This window comes from Myotis myotis, unplaced genomic scaffold (assembly GCF_014108235.1).
Source record: "Myotis myotis isolate mMyoMyo1 unplaced genomic scaffold, mMyoMyo1.p scaffold_m19_p_18, whole genome shotgun sequence".
In the NCBI taxonomy this organism is placed as follows: Eukaryota; Metazoa; Chordata; class Mammalia; order Chiroptera; family Vespertilionidae; genus Myotis; species Myotis myotis.
In genome coordinates, this window is record NW_023416322.1 from 4,090,692 (window position 1) to 4,107,531 (window position 16,840).

A 16,840-nucleotide genomic window follows, 5' to 3' on the forward strand; every position below is an offset into this window, starting at 1 on the left:
GGATGCGCACTTTCATCACTCCTGTTAGACACAGTACTGGAAGTGCTAGCCATAGCGATCAGACAAGAAGAAGAAATAAAAGGCATTCAAATTGGAAAAGAAGAAATAAAACTGTCATTATTCACAGATGACATGATATTGTACATAAAAAAACCCCAAAGACTCCATCAAAAAACTACTAGACTTAATAAATGAATTCGGCAATGTAGCAGGATACAAAATTAATATCCAGAAATCTATGGCTTTTTTTATACACCAATAATGAACTCACAGAAAGAGAAACTAAAAAAACAATCCCATTTATCATTGCAACAAAAAATTAAGATCTCTAGGAATAAACTTAACTAAGGAGGTAAAAGACCTGTACTCAGAAAACTACAGGATGTTGAAAAACGAGATAGAGGAAGACATAAACAAATGGAAGAATATACCATGTTCATAGTTTGGTAGGATCAACATCATTAAAGTGTCCATAGTACCCACAGCAATCTATAGATTCAATGCACTCCCCATTATGATACCAACAGAATATTTCACAGACCTAGAACAAACTCTCCAAAAATTCATATGGAACTAAAAAAAGACCCTGAATAACCAATCCTGAGAAAGAAGAACAAAGTTTGAGGTATTACAATACCAGATATCAAGCTATATTACAAAGACACTGTTCTTTGCAGAACAATTTACAATAGTTAAGATTTGGAAACAGCCTAAGTGCCCATCAGCAGGTGAGTGGATTAAAAAACTGTCATATATCTATACAATGGAATACTATGCTGCTGCTAAAAAGAAGGAACTCTTACCATTTGCAACAGCATGGATGGACCTGGAGAGCATTATACTAAGTGAAATAAGCCAGTCAGAGAAAGACAAGTATCACACGATATCATTCATTTGTGGAATATAATGAACAACATAAACTGATGAATAGAGCCAGAGGAAAAAAATATTTTAGAATATAAGTAATCCTGTTATTTGCAGATTTTTAATATTTCCTACAACTTTTGTGATATTATACTATGTTAGTACAATTTTGGTAATATTATTATATTTAAAATATTTTTTTCCTAAAATATGTTTATTGCATTAAAAAAAAAAAAAAAAAAGGAAGTCCTTCAGCTCATATAGAAACCTAACCTCTGGTCGAAAATGTAGTGCTAAGGGTGAACCACGGGCTTATGGACCCTAAGGCTGAGATTAAGTAAGTACATCAGCCCTGAGGGCTTCTACATTCACAGATACCAGGGGAACTACTAGTCCACGCTGCTTAATAATCTTAACTAACCTACTACTTCTCTACTTGTGGGTTTGCAGTGGTTCTCAACCTTCCTAATGCCGCGATCCTTTAATACAGTTCCTCATGTTGTGGTGACCCCCAACCATAAAATTATTTTCGTTGCTACTTCATAACTGTAATTTTGCTACTGTTATGAATCATAATGTAAATATCTGATATGCAGGATGTATTTTCATTGTTCTCGACCCACAGGTTGAGAACGCTGGTTTAGTTGGTAGTGGAAGGAATTTGTGAGCCCTTCAGCGACACTGTAAAACTCGACCACGCTTCTAATTTGGACGTTAATACTCAAAATAATGTTAGAAACATTGATCTCTTCTTGCATAGGTTATTCCCTATTGGTTTTGTCTAGAGCTATGGATTTAAATGTACAGCATCATGTTTTAAGTTAGGGAACCTGAATCTAACCTTTGACTATAATGGGAAAAAAAAGTGCTCCCTAAACCAAAGTGACAGCTACTGAATGGCTGAAACAGCTTGTGCTTGGAGGAAGAAAAATAATATGTATTCATCTCATGGGAATGGAATTAGTCATAAAATCCCCAGCTAGGACACACTCATCATGTGCTTTGCTGTCATTACCAAAGAACTAGCAAAAATCTCTACATGTCCCTTTGAATAGAAAACATATTATTTGCTTCATTTCCTTTAGCTTATAAACACATTATTTACATCTTTCTTTTAAAAACTGTATCCCTCTTTTTTGATGACACAAGGAAAGCATGGGTACAAATGAACCTCTCTTAACCTTAGTATAATTTAAAATATCGTTGACCAGAAATGATGCTGGTGGAATGCCCAGTGATGTTTGTGGTATAGCCGTTATGAAATGAAGCTAATTTCCATGACCTCTTACCTGGTTCCCATTACTACGCCATTAAATATCGCTGGGGATTTAGTGTGGAGACGGTCCAGCAGCTCGGCACTCAGATGTGGCCACTGAGTGACTCATACAGAACATCTTTGTTTTCATTTAATTCCTATCAGTAGCTCATACTTCATTAGTCCCATGATGGACTAAGTCCTTGGTGGTGTGTCTAAGATCAAATCACAGCAAGGACGGAGCCACTGGACTCCAGGCGGGCAGAGGGAGCGGCCAGTTCCAGAGCGCTTTCTGTCCAGAAAATGCCACAAACCCATTTTGTGAAAACCGTCACTTTCCTGCTGAAATCAGTTTCAGGATTTCTACTGTACTCCCAGTTGTCGGCAACCAGCTAGCGCTTTTGTTGATAAATGAGATATTGGAGAAGAGTTCCTCCCACAAAGGCTCCACATTTTGTAACCTCATGCTCCCTGGAGAGCCCGGTTCTGTGCTTATGGAGCCACTGAACAGAGCAACCACCCACCTAAAAAGACTGGGGCAGATTTTACAAACCTGCATTGGGTATCCATGTGGAATAATTATTCTGTTCCTGAAATTCTGAACTCCAAGCCCCAGATGAAGGCTTCTCTACCTTCTGGCACCTACCTGTTTACTTAAGCTCATCTTCCACACCTGTTCCTACTACACAGCCCTGTTCACTCCAGCCAGCAGGTGCAGTCTCTCCCATGTCTTTATTCAAAATCCTCTCTCTTTGCATAGTGTTCAACTTTTCTTACCTTCATTTCATGTCTAGTTAAGTCTCCATATAAGATTTTTCCTAATTGTTGCGGCTTCTCACTTCTCTTTTCTGATCTCTATTTGTATTTATAGGGGGATATAAATTATGGGAATATATTTTAAGAATTAAGAACATGATATAACTAGTCTGACAAAATATTGCTTCATATGTATGCACTTGTCCCTTACAGCTTCGGATCCCCAGGAAACAGAAGGAGTTCAGTGTGCATCTGTGGCAGTAACAACGAGGACTTTCGCGATGTGAGGACTCAGACTTGCATTTGCCCAGGAGGCTGAAATAGAGCAAGATGGTAATCTAAGCTTCTACCTTAGAAAACCAGAAAAGATGAGCAAATTAAATCCAAATTAAACAGAAGAAAATAAATAATAAAAACTAAAGAAGAAATCAATAAAATTTAAAACAGGAAATCAACAGAGAAAAATCACTAAAAGTTGGTTCTTGGAAAAGATCCATAAAACTGAGGAGCCTCTAGCCAGGTCAACTAAGAAATAAAGAGACAGAACAAAAATTACTAATATCAGAAATGAAAGGGGGGACATCACTACAGATCCCATGGAAATCAAAGGATAATAAAAGAATGTTATGAAAACTCTATGCCCACAATTCTGACAACCTAGATCAGTGGTCGGCAAACTGTGGCTCGCGAGCCACATGCGGCTCTTTGGCCCCTTGAGTGTGGCTCTTCCACAAAATACCGACTTCTGCGCATGGGCCACGAAGTTTCAATTGCACTGTATGTGCGCGCCCGCACGTGGTATTTTGTGGAAGAACCACACTCAAGGGGCCAAAGAGCCGCATGTGGCTCGCGAGCCACAGTTTGCCGACCACTGACCTAGGTGAAATGGATTGATTCCTTTAAAGACACCTGCAAAAGAAGAAAGAGACTATCTTGAACAGGCCTATATCTATTAACAAAATTGAATCAATAATCAATAAACTTCAAAACAGAAAGCACTAGGCTCTGATGAGTGAATTCTGCCGAAACTGGTGAATTCTACCAAACATTTAAGAAATTATACCAATTCTCTACAATCTCCTTCAGAAGACAGAAGCTCATTCGATGAGGCCAGCCTTATGCTAATATTCAAACCTGATGGACACTACAGGAAACTACACAACGTCTCTCATGGAAATAGATGCAAACATCCCCAAACAAGTATTAGCAAATAAGACCAAGCAGCTGTTCACACCTCAATGCTGCAAAGCACACCCATCAGTAAACAGGGAACTTCACTGACTGCATCAGACCATACACAGAACTTGGCTCCCTAATTTACTTCCTCTTGGTGGGGAGAAAAGGGACCTTATAAACTAGGGGTTCACAACATAAGGATTTATATTTAATTGCACCCTAGTGCATTCCCTTAGAAGCAAATCAACCTCTAAGGTTAATGAAAGGTTACATAGTAAATTAAGTGTTGACCTTAAGTGATACCTGTCCTCCTGCTACTAATATACCAACGGCAGCACAACCAACATCTCAATTTCCATTCCATCCGCCTTCTGTTTGGTAGCTGGAAAGCTACAAACTATATTTCCCAAACTCCCTGGCAGCTAAGGGTCTTGCTACAAATCAGGCTCCACCAATAGATGGCTTCGTGTAAAATTGGAAGAGAGAGGCAAGACAAGGCCATCTTCTTAGGCTGTGGCTGCTGGCCAGTGAGGCGGAGGCCTGTGCTTGCAGTGGCTGGACTCGGCCTTCCCTGACTCGTCTTCAGGTCTGTGGCTGTGAGAGACAGGTGAGTCAGCACTTGTGGCTGCAGTGGCACCAAGACCGCAGCCTGAACCTGGATCAAAGGACAGTGATTGGCGTGAGATCAGGGTCCCTGTGGCACCCCTGCCCTTCTCTGGTCTCCCCTGTAGGAAACCCCTTTCTTATTGAAATCCCTCGAGGGTCTGTTTTCTGTCCTGAGCTCTGCTGATTTAGTCCTTTATTCAGGTCATCTCATCCAGTGCTTAGTGTGAAATGCTTGCCTTCCTTCCTTCCTTCCTTCCTTCCTTCCTTCCTTCCTTTTCTTTCTTTCTTTCTTTCTTTCTTTCTTTCTTTCTTTCTTTCTTTCTTTCTTTCTTTCTTTCTTTCTTTCTTCTTTTTCTAATCCTCACTGAGGATATTTTTTCCACTGATTTTTAGAGAGAATGGAAGGGGGAGGGAGAGACAGAGAGAAACACCAATGGGAGAGAGACACATTGATTGGTTGCCACCAGCATCCCCCAACCAGGGCCGGGGCCGGGGCCGGGAAGCCTGCAACCCAGGTACGTGCCCTTGACCAGAATTTAACCTGGGACTTTTCAGTCTGCAGCCGATGCTCTATCCCAGCCGTGGGCAAACTACGGCCCGGGGGTCGGATTCGGCCCATTTGAAATGAATAAAACTAAAAAAAAAAAAAAAAAAAAAAAAGACCGTACCCTTTTATGTAATGATGTTTACTTTGAATTTATATTAGTTCACACAAACACTCCATCCATGCTTTTGTTCCGGCCCTCCGGTCCAGTTTAAGAACCCATTGTGGCCCTCGAGTCAAAAAGTTTGCCCACCCCTGCTCTATCCACTGAGCCAAACCAGCCAGGGCTGAAATGTCGTTATTTCTATTCTGTAAGCGGGGAAAGTGAGTCTGAAGCTGAGGGTAGAGAGGGTGGGGTGAGCTCTGGGACCCACCTTGTGCTCTAGGGTTTCGTTAAGGCTGAGGGAAGCCTGCAGGACACAGTAACACGCAAATGCAACTTTAAACTTTTGATTTACCTTTGAACTCAAGTTCAAATCAAGCAGAAGTTATGAAAAGCTCAGCTCATTTCTCTTTCTAGTCGCCACTTCCGTCAGCTCATGGACTTTGCACTGCTGGGAACAGGAGTGCTGCTCTTGCAACCTTTCAGCTGAGTCAGAATCAAAGAAGCCAGGTTTCCCCAGGGCGCCATGTCTCAGAAGTTCTCAGCTTCAAGGTTGAGTAAAAAGGTGCTTGATGTCTTCGAGCAACACATTGTTACAGCCTTCGAGAAAGAATAAGCTGCACCTCTGTTCACAGCCAAAGGAAGCGCCTGCACCCCTGACAGTGATAACAGCCGCCAGTCAGCCGACGCCCAGGCCAGAAAGATGACGCCCTGAGAACCCGGCACCGCAGGGCAGGAGGCTAGACTCCACACACCAGCCCAGTGCCAGGCCAGCCACTCTCCTCTGGGGAAGTAAAGGGGTTAAATAGGAATCTGAGTCCCTCAAAGCCTAGCAGCACGAAGCACTGGTGCAGAGACAGGGAAGCAGAGCAGGACCGCGCAATCGCTGCCGCCGCACGGTGCACAGAACACGCTAATTCTGTGTGGCTCACGGAGGGCACGGGAGAAAGGCTGGGTGGCCCGTCTCAGGGCATCCAGCCTGGGCTCACTGTGGGGAAGCCTGAGCTGCGAGAAACACAGCGGATTTATAACCAGCCACACACCAAAACCCAGCGCATCGCACCGATGCCCTTTCAGCTTCACACGCAGACATGGTCTGCTTACTCCTTCCCAACGGTCCCCTTCAGTCCACTCTCCACTTTGTGCACAGCAACCAGGAGGCTCTCTCAGAAAGTACGTTCCTGACCATGTCAGTGCCCAGGGTAACACCCATATTCGTCAGCAGAGGGAAACTGCCCAGCCTCGGCCTCCCAGGGTCCCCCCACTACGCTCCTGCGCCAGCGCTGTGGTCTGGGGCCTCTCCTCCTTCCCCAGCTGACACGGAACTAACGGCTTCAGGTCTCAGTTCCAATGTCATTCCCTCCAGAACACCTCCCTGACCCCTTCTGGGGTCTATTTAGTTGACAGCCCTTCCTAGTGCACCTCACCCTATCTCACTACACAGCCTGGCGGTGGCTGGAACTGGCCACTGTGATTACCTGGTGACTGTCTGCTTTCCTCTTCAAACCTAGGCTCTGGGTCACCACTATCCTCAGTGCCCACCCAGCCTTGCAGGCCATTTACGAACGACCGCTACGGTGTCTGACACTCTTGGTGAAGAAAGCTGAACCTTCTCCGCGGTGCCTGAGTATGTTTGTTCAGTGAATGAATTTAAGGTTTGGTTTTGGCTACACAGTAAATCCTCCCTTAACATGTCAATAGGTTCTGCTACTTGAAGCAAAATGAAGCTAATTGCGCCACAGGCTAATGGATACAAACGAGTTAAGTTCCTAGGCATCCCATCATCGTCATAAGGAAACAACAATGAATAAAATAACATTATTTGAGAACCTGGTGTACACAGAGTTTTCCTGGCAGCTTTAATCTTTGAACTGACAGGTCTGTATATTGAATTTCTTATGATGTGAAATAGGGATATGGAAATACTTTACTTCATTCTAATTAACAAACAGTATGGTCATTCACTTAAAAATGCAAGTATTCTGAACAATGTTTGGGTAGTAGAACACTTTGAGATCTAATAAAAGCTTTGGATGTTTTTTCCCAAGGAAGTGAATGTATTCATAACAGTTTTCAAGAGTCTTGGGCAGTTAGTCCACAAATAAATTACAAGCTCCTAGATATGGTATAAAACAGTCACTTCACATGATCCTGGTCTACTCTTCCAAGCTCACCTGCCATTCTCCAATATCAGTTTAAATTCTAATACAGTGGGGCCTTGACTTACGAGTGTCCCAACGAATGAGTTTTTCGAGATACGAGCCATCTCTTGGCCGATTTTTTGCTTTGAGTTGCGAGCTAAAATTCGGGTTATGAGCCAGCTTGAGATACCCCACTGCTAGTTGGCGCAGCGAACGTCACAGTGAACGCCACATCAGCCCAGCATCACGTGTCCTTGTAATGGTGAAGACTGATTTGACATACGAGTAATTTGAGTTATGAGCTCCGTCACGGAACGAATTAAACTCGTAAGTCAAGGCCCCACTGTATATCAAATTGCATGTGGTTCCCCAGCACGCACACGGTTTCCTCGGCCTGGAGTGCCATTCCCACCCTTACTTAGGCAGAGCCGGTACCTTCCAGGGTCCTCCCTGACTCCACTCTGCGCTGGGAAGTAGGGACCCAGTGGAGGCTCAACCTCCCAGCACTTTTGTCCTGATATGAAAGATCTATTTAGTTTACAGCCCTTCCTAGAGAACATCACATCCTGTGAGTTCCCCCTGGTGTCTGGAACAGTGAATGGCACAAACAGGCCTTCGACACCTGCATGCGATCTTGAACTGAGAAGGACCAACGTTAAGGATGGTAGGAGAGCTAGAGCAAAGAGAATCCACAGATACTATCCCCCAGGTGAGAAGGCAGGCTGCAATGCCAGCAAATAAGCAGAGGTCGGCAGTGGATAACTGTCAGCAAAGGCTACTAACACAGGAGACACATAAAGTTATTTTATCCTAAAAAAAATTGGGCCCAAGATATCAGTGTCACTACGGGTGTCTATTATCAGGGAACAACGGCCTCTTTGTCAGACTCCGAAAGCGCACACTGCGATGCCCTGGAGGGCCCCCGGGCGCCCCTGCACGGCGCTTTACGTTCTTGTCCTACGACTAAGCAGCGGATCCGAGCTCTCGGGTGCTGACTACACCGGAACGGAAAGTTAATGTGTACCAGGCAAGGCGAGAACTTTGCACAGAAACTTATGTTCAATGATGTCCAAGCAAAGGCACTATTTTGCCACCTTAAACCTGCAGTGGTTACTCATTGACGGAGTGGATGACGCGGCTGGTGATCCTGCAGCGTGTGCCAAGGGGGCCCGCAGTGATCACCGAGGCTCACCCCTCACACAGCAGACCATACGCCTGGCACGTGCGGCCTCTCAGTGGTGGGCGGGTCAGGGAGCTGGACAAGCCCCACGCTGGCTTTACTCACGCTGGAACTCTTCTCTCGTGTCAGGTTCACTCCCTGTCCTACGGGCAGTTAGAGCAGCCAGTGGGTGCGGGTGGGGGAGGCAGGGAACAGATGCTTCCATGGAAGAATGGTACCCCCACCCCCCTGAGAGATGACACTCCAGCCCCCACTCCCACTCAAGCCACCTCAAGTCACCACGGGAACCGAGACAGCACGGATGGGCGAGCGGACGACATGGAGTGACGGGCAGTGAAAGAGAAACCACCGGACAAGACCGTGCTCACAGAGACCGAGGCCGTCCTGCATGTCGATGGGAATTTAAGAACAGAGCGTGACTTATGTAGGAAAAGGGTTTTAAAGCCCTTTGGCTGTGGGTGCACAGTGCACCCGAGCAGTGGCCTGAGCTACGCGATGAGGTTTGGGAGTGGTCGAGCCTCGGGGAGAGGGAGCACCATGTGAGACACACAGTATCTAACAGTCCGGAGAAAAGTACCGATGCTGCACGCAGCCTCAAATAAAGGCACATCTGAGGCCTTTCAAAGAAATCAGCCATCATTTTCCAAGGCAGACCTCCAGCCTACGTCCCCACCATGAGACAGAAATCTGCACGCCGCGTGGACTTGGGCTGCATGGATACGGAGGCAGTCAGTACAAAGTCAGCAAAACCAACATGCTTATCAATAATCACGTGACCTCACCATTGCCCTGCTGATGGGGCAGAGCCTGCTAGTTGAGAGTTCTGATGAATAAACAATTTTATATTTTTCATCTAAAACTGAGGGGGGCAAGTTCATGAATAAAAGTGGAAGCCAGTGAGGATAAAATATAAGTGAATGTCCACACATCCTAACTATTTCTGAGGGAGGCCACCTATTCTGGCTGAACATTCTGTAGCATCCCCACTCCCCCGCCCCGCCCCGCCCCGCACCCCAAGCTGAACTGCCCTGCTCTCACTCAGCACTGCCCCAGGGCTGGAGAAGTAGCCTCGCTAGAGTTCAGATTATAGCCCGGGAGGAGGGGTAGAGAGAGGGATCGTGATGGTCGGGTTCCTCTCTACTGCGTGACCTGGGAGTGGCGAGGTAGGGAGAGGGGATTGTGGACGGTCTGGGCTCCTCTCTGCTGTGTTCTGTTGTGTGATTCCGGAAAAGTTACTTGACCCTCCATGCCTCAGTTACTGACCCAGAAATAGGGTAATGATATTTACTGCCCTGAAATCACATATGTTAATGTATGTAACCCATGTAGAACAATGCCTGGCACATGGTAAGTACCCCTAAAGTTAGCCAATATTGACCCCATACACATACAGAAAAATATAAAATTAATAAGCAGATGACATGAAGGAATTAATGCAAACCAATTTCATAGCATAGTTATCTTTTAAACTTGGCCACACACTGTATCAAGTTCCTAACTTGAAGTAAACGTGTGTCCAATATAAGATTTAAAAATAGTGCCTACAGTACTTTGGATTTCACTTGTACTTGCATCAAGGAAAGAATGTGTGGCCTTTGCTGCCTAAGACACTGGCAAGATGCAGGCGCTACCTTTATGGCTAAAGGGATGTTCGGGTTAAAGAGGAACAGGAGACAGCCACTGTTCATCAGAGTTATTCACAATTATCTCACAGAACACTGCTTGCGCTCTGTGGTAGTACTGGTATTTGACACCTGAGGCCTGAAGGCCTTTCAAGTTTCACTAAAAGTTTACCTCACCTGCAAACCTTCTCTATACATTTGTTCTGAAGACATCGAGCCTGGCACTTTCCTTCTGTTAGACTACCCCTGTTTTCTCCTGTTAAAACAGAAATGTCCAGCACTGTCTAATGGGCAAAGAACAGTAGTGGGTTTAGCAACCTTTACTCTAGAACCAAGGGAGTAGCAGCAAAGCTTTATGAATGGGAAGGAGGATGGATTTGATCAGGCCATTGAAGCTGACTTCTGTCCCCTCTGGAAGGACTTTTAGTCGCCAAGAGTTACTTATCAATGCAGCTCATGCTTAGTCATGGGCTGGAAGGTGAGGCTGTGCGCATCCAAAGGCAAGAGTCCAGGTCGAAGTGCAGAGTGCAAAGGCCAGCGCCTCCCTTTTCCAGTGCCAGGGAGAGGAGGGGACCGCCACCCGGGAGGTGGTGGCTGGAGCTTTATGGGATGTGCCAGGTGAGGAGTCACATCGCCGGGAAGTTCCTTCAGAAACTCCGCCATGATGGGGAATAAGAGCTCTCATGAGCACGCTTATTTATTTGTTTTAAATAATATTTAACTCAGAGGGGTTACTATTTTAGTTACACATTTCTGTCGATTGCTTGAAGGTCACACTTGGTTATAATATAAGCTTATGGAATGTAAATTATATAGTTCTGGGATGAGTCAGGGTTAACTACTTTCTAGTTTGTGCCTTTGGGTTCCTTCATGATTCTTAATCATCTTCATTCAATTATTCAAAATTTATTTAAGTCCTTGACAAATACTGACACTCTGAAGTTAACACGTCTGCGCTGGCCACGGCTCCTCCATCCCCCCGGCCTCCTGGGGAGGCTGCTGCGGCCCCTCCTGCCGCCCCTCCCCTGACTTATCACTCCCCTCTCTGGCTGAGGTCAATGGTCCTCCTCAGCGCGCCCACCTGTAGACCCTCGCCCGCATCATCCAGCTCAGAAACAACAGCATCACGATGCACCTCATCGCCCAAATCCCCCACATCCTAAGCATCACCCAGAAGGTCCATCCTGTGATCAGCCCCCTCTCCAAGGCTGTTTCAGACCCTGCCCACTGTCGTTATTCACAGCTTCTGGTGTCTGATGTTTGAAATGGGGATTAGCGATGTGGCGTTCACATCTTATAATACACTCTCTCCCCGGAGTCTGGGAGCTCCTGTAACCTCTACACCAGCGTCTGTGCAGCAGAATGGGCAGTCACAGTGAGGGCAGTCACAGTGAGGGCAGTCACAGTGCGGGCAGTCACAGTGTGGGCAGTCACAGTGAGGGTAGTCACAGTGTGGGCAGACACAGTGCGGGCAGTCACAGTGTCAGTCACAGTGAGGGCAGTCACAGTGTCAGTCACAGTGTGGGCAGTCACAGTGAGGGCAGTCACAGTGCGGGCAGTCACAGTGTGGGCAGTCACAGTGAGGGCAGTCACAGTGTGGGCAGTCACAGTGTCACAGTGTGGGCAGTCACAGTGTCAGTCACAATGTGGGTAGTCACAGTGTCAGTCACAGTGTGGGCAGTCAGTGTGGGCAGTCACAATGTGGGCAGTCAGTGTGGGCAGTCACAATGTGGGCAGTCACAGTGTCAGTCACAGTGTGGGCAGTCACAGTGTCAGTCACAATGTGGGTAGTCACAGTGTCAGTCACAGTGTGGGCAGTCACAGTGTGGGCAGTCACAATGTGGGCAGTCACGGTGTGGGCAGTCACAGTGTGGGCAGTCACAATGTGGGCAGTCACAGTGTCAGTCACAGTGCGGGCAGTCACAGTGTGGGCAGTCACAGTGTGGGTAGTCAGTGTGGGCAGTCACAGTGCGGGCAGTCACAGTGTGGGCAGTCACAGTGTGGGTAGTCAGTGTGGGCAGTCACAATGTGGGCAGTCACAATGTGGGCAGTCACAGTGCGGGCAGTCACAGTGCGGGCAGTCACAGTGTCAGTCACAGTGCGGGCAGTCACAGTGTGGGCAGTCACAGTGTGGGTAGTCAGTGTGGGCAGTCACAGTGTGGGCAGTCTCGGTGCTGGCAGTCACAGGGTGGACAGTCACAGTGTCAGTCACGTCATGGGCAGTCACTAAGGTGGGTTCTGTAGAATCATACAGGTGTCAGATCAGGTTGGGCTCTGCCATCAAACTTGTGAAATACGTCCGTATCACAGAGGAAGGTTACGCATTAGCCTCTCCATCTTCACTTGGGGATGCGGGTTAATCCTGTCTCCTGTAGGTAATCCTTCACACTCATTAGTCTCTGGGGATGTCAGCTGTGCCGTCCGAAATGACTTTGAAAGCTCTGCTTTTGGCTATCCATGCTGCGATGTCTTTTCAGGCTACAAAACCTCCCGGGGTGACTGAATCTTCCCCGAGGTGATCGGGATCCTCCCTGGGTAACAGAATCCTCCCTGGGTGACAGAATCCTCCCGGGGTGACCGGGATCCTCCCCGGATGTCTTAGTGTGTCGGTACAAGGCCTCTGCTGACTCTTCCAGCCTATCTCCTGCCATTTTCTACCTCAGGTCAAGCCCAGGGCTTACTAAGCTATTTTTAGATCTCTAAGAGAACGCTGCTCTTGTCTTCGTACAAGTTGTTCCTCTTTGACGAGGTACTAGTAAAAATCACAACTCTTCCCTCGCGATAGAAACTAGAACTGAGATAGGTTACAAGTGTGGGTGTGTGTGGAGGCCAGGAGATCCAGGCCGCCAATCTCTTAGTCACTGCACCTGTTCGCTTCTGGGTAATGCAGTACACTGGCACCAGAACCCATGCAGAAACACTTATGCAGCCAAATTCAGATTTGTTTTGATCACCTATATACACAATGAATTATTTTATGTAGTTCTTAACATTTTATATTATAACCACAAACATGATATAACCAAGTGACAGAATATTTGAAAAAGATAAACAGATCCATACTTGGTCACTCCAACAGAGCCATACTTTCATCATTCCAAAAAATAATGACTATGATGACCACTCCTGGAGATAAGCTCCGGGAGGGCAGGGCTATGTGTATCCTGTCTACTGCTGTGTTTTTAATTTTTAAAGAATGTAAATACCTGGCCCGGCTGGTATAGCTCAGCAGTTGAGCAAAGAGCCAGGAACCAAGAGGCCACCGGTTCGATTCCTGGTCGGGGCACAAGCCCAGGTTGCAGGCTCCATCCCCTGTTGGGGGTGTGCATGAGGCAACCAATCGATGTGTTTCTCTCACACTGATTTTCTCTCTGTCTTTCCCTCTCTCTTCCACTCTCTCTAAAAATCAATGGAAAAATATCCTTGGGTTAGAATAAAAAAAATACACATTAAAGTATTCAGAGATTATGGGGCACTGTGTTGGCAACTTAACCCCAATGCTTATTTAAAAAAAAGTTTTTGTATAGTACTTACAACTCTTCTGTAAGTTTGAAATTATTCCAAAAGGAAAAAAGTGGGACTCTCTAAGGGTGGGTCTGAGCATCAGATTTTAAAAGTGGCCGAGGTGAGTCTAACATGAACCAAGGCCACTGCTACAGGTAGGTCTCTGTTACCATCATTAAAGAAAAAAGGTTACATACTTCAGCCCGAGTACACGAACCAAAATTTATTTAACCAAACCCTCCCCACTTTCCCTTCAAAAATGATTTACTGGAGAGTTTTCATATGCCAGGCAGGACAGATCCCTCCCTAGGGGTGCTCAGTCTTGTGGGAAATATACATGAGGAGACAGGCTCTGTAACGATCAATTGCTGGCATTTGTTCAACAGTGGCTCTGTCTGGGCAGCATGCTATCTGACGGCAGGCACCGCTCAGATCTTCATGTACAGGATCGGGAGCCAGGTGCAGTGAGATGAGTAAGTGCCGGGGTAGAGCTATGCCGACTGTGGGCTATGCTGCTGGGTTGGAGGGAGCGAGGAGCTATGAGCACACAGGGACCGTTCTCAGCTAGACCCGCAGCCACGCACCCTGTTCCGCTGTAATCACACCTCCTCCGCAATGACACCGTGCGGCCGGCTGTCCCCTCCCAGCCCCGCCGCCCTCCTCCTCGGGTTAATTCTGAGGAGTGGAATCTGGTTGTAGGGAACAACCCATGGCTTTCAATACCTGTGGCCACGTCACTGGCACCAGCCCCTGAGGAATCCATTTTCCTGGAGCCTCACCGGAAGTGGGCGTTGAGACTTCAAAGTGTTGCCATTGGTAGAAAACTAGTATTTCTTTTATTACTAGTTAAACTAGATCATTCCCATTCACACTCTCTTTAAAGCAGAAACTTAAGGTCTTCATAGTCACTACCGACAGTGTGTCAGGGGACACCAGTGAAATAACACCCCGGCCTGTGTCCTACTGCAGCCGCTGTCCTTCCTCCCTGTAACCACCAAAGCGGTTGTGTCGCAATGAGCGGCATCCAGAGAAAGCCATCTCCAGGTTCCTGCTGAGCCCCCCCCCCTCCCCTCTGACACTTACTGTGAGCTCAGTGTGAACAGGGGAAGGGTCAAGTTGCTTTGAAATCCTAGCCCAATGTCAGCAAGGCAAACACTCTGTGTGGTTTGTTATGAGGACAAAATATACATTGAAATCATACTTCCTGGACATTCGGCACAAGCGTGGCTCAGGAAACATCACGAGGGAAAGACTGAGGGGTAAATTGCCCAATTCTTGCCACAGCAACGGGGAGCCCATAGTCCCCGTGCCCCCGACAGCTCTGGCGTATGCCTTTGAGATGGGAACTTCCTTTCAAAAAGGTCCTGGACTGGGCAGTAAAGGTCGTGGTCACCAACAACTAAAGAATGCTCCCCAAGGAACAGCACGTGTGAGTACCAATGTTCCCGGTCAGAGGCGTGTCTGTGTCACGCTGACCCGCACTTCGAAGGCCTATGAGCAGATAACTCTTCTGGCCTCCATGTGTCGTTGTGCCAAGGCTTGACCATTTAAAGCCAAGTCATCTGCAAGGAGCTAATCCCTGACTCAGAGAGCAGTCCTCGGTGTATCAGCGTTCTTTGTTCCATTCTATTGATAAGAGAAATGAGGCCTGGAAAGAAAAAGTGACTCAGCGGAGGTCACATCAGCTATAAATCACCAGCCACAGGACAGGAGGCTGTTAGGGCACAACTTCCACTTGCTGTGTTGTTTTTTATATTTGCAATGAAATCTGCTGTGCAGTCAGGTTAGAACGATTTTAATCATTTCGTAAATGGCTTTGTAAACTGCAGGCGGTAACAGTCTAAACTGCATGAGCAGTCACAGGCATACTTGGATAGCATTTGTTAATGGGCATAAATTTCATGATTAATAACGTTTCAGTTTCGCTGAACAACACTCTGTAGTCAAACCCAGACTGCAGGTCCTGAGCTATCAGAAGGTGAAGGGAATAGTCATAAAATAGGTGGGAATTTAAAACCAACACTTAATCCTTTGGGTAATTACGAGGTGACGTTTGTACCATTTTTACATTTTGGGAGTATGGTCAGTATTTCATACCAGGGTTAGATAAGATTTTAGTTTAGGTAAGATTTTAGCCAATTTACACCCTGGATTACAGGAGAAAGTCTTACTGGAGCTAATGAAGTCATTCTCTACAGCAACAAGAACAAAAGCTGGCGGGAAGAAAGGTGGCAGGCTGTGCCCCAGGCCCACACTAAGAGAAGGCTCTGCTGGCATAAGGGAGGCAGGAGGAACAGCCACCTGTGCTGGTGGAGAGGTTGGCCACTACAGACACGTCACTCCCACACTAATCACAAACACAGCGGATGTCAGCCCCAGTCCCCTTGGCATCCTGTGGGGTGGGGTAAAGAACTCAACAGACTCGTGCAAAGTTCATGTGGAGGAATAAGCTTAAGAGAATAACCAAGAAAACTTTCTAAAAGGATAAACTGCAGTAGTAAAGTAGTATTTTTCTGGCACCGACCAGTGGAATAAAATGGAAAGTTCAGAAACAGGCACAGGTGTGCATGGGCATCAATCAATGAGAAATGGCAATGAAAGGAAGCACTGATGAGCAACGTCATCACACTGACTGGATCGCTCCCTCACACCACGTGACCACACAGGTGCCAGGTGCACTGAGCATTTCAATGCAAGAAAATTAAACGAAATGGGGAAGGCTTCTCTACAGATGATTTCAAAGGTAGAAATAAAATAAAAGATTGATAAATTTGACATAAAACAAAAAATACTAAAGTAAGATGTCTTATGGATATCACTTTTCTGTCCTTTATACTACAACTAGAGGCCCAGTGCACGAATTTGTGCACCAGTGGGGTCCCTCAGCCTGGCCTGTGTCCTCTCGTAATCCGGAATCCCTCTGGGGATGTTGGACTGCCAGTTTCGGCCCAATCCCTGCAGGCGGGGATGTAGTAGTGCATGAAGCAGCAGGTGGCCGGGGAGGAGCCCCGAGCCCGGGCTGGGCACCATGCTGCTCCTGCTCATCCCAGACTTGCTGCACCTGCTGCCGCCGCCACTAGTTTGGTAGT

The 16,840-nt window shown here is 46.7% G+C and overlaps 1 protein-coding gene across 4 annotated transcripts in view; it reads right to left on the minus strand.

The window, feature by feature from the left end:
* NME7 (NME/NM23 family member 7) overlaps positions 1-16,840 on the minus strand; it is a 112,236-nt gene that overhangs the window by 25,715 nt on the left and 69,681 nt on the right. Inside the window, exon 12 of one of the 4 annotated variants that reach the window (XM_036343425.1) lies at positions 1,097-3,190. The exons of the other annotated variants lie outside the window; for them this stretch is intronic. Coding sequence (XP_036199318.1) covers positions 3,167-3,190 — 24 coding nt within the window. The 3' untranslated portion in view covers positions 1,097-3,166. Of the gene's footprint in view, positions 1-1,096; positions 3,191-16,840 lie in introns of those variants that run through there. 4 annotated transcript variants of the gene reach the window in all.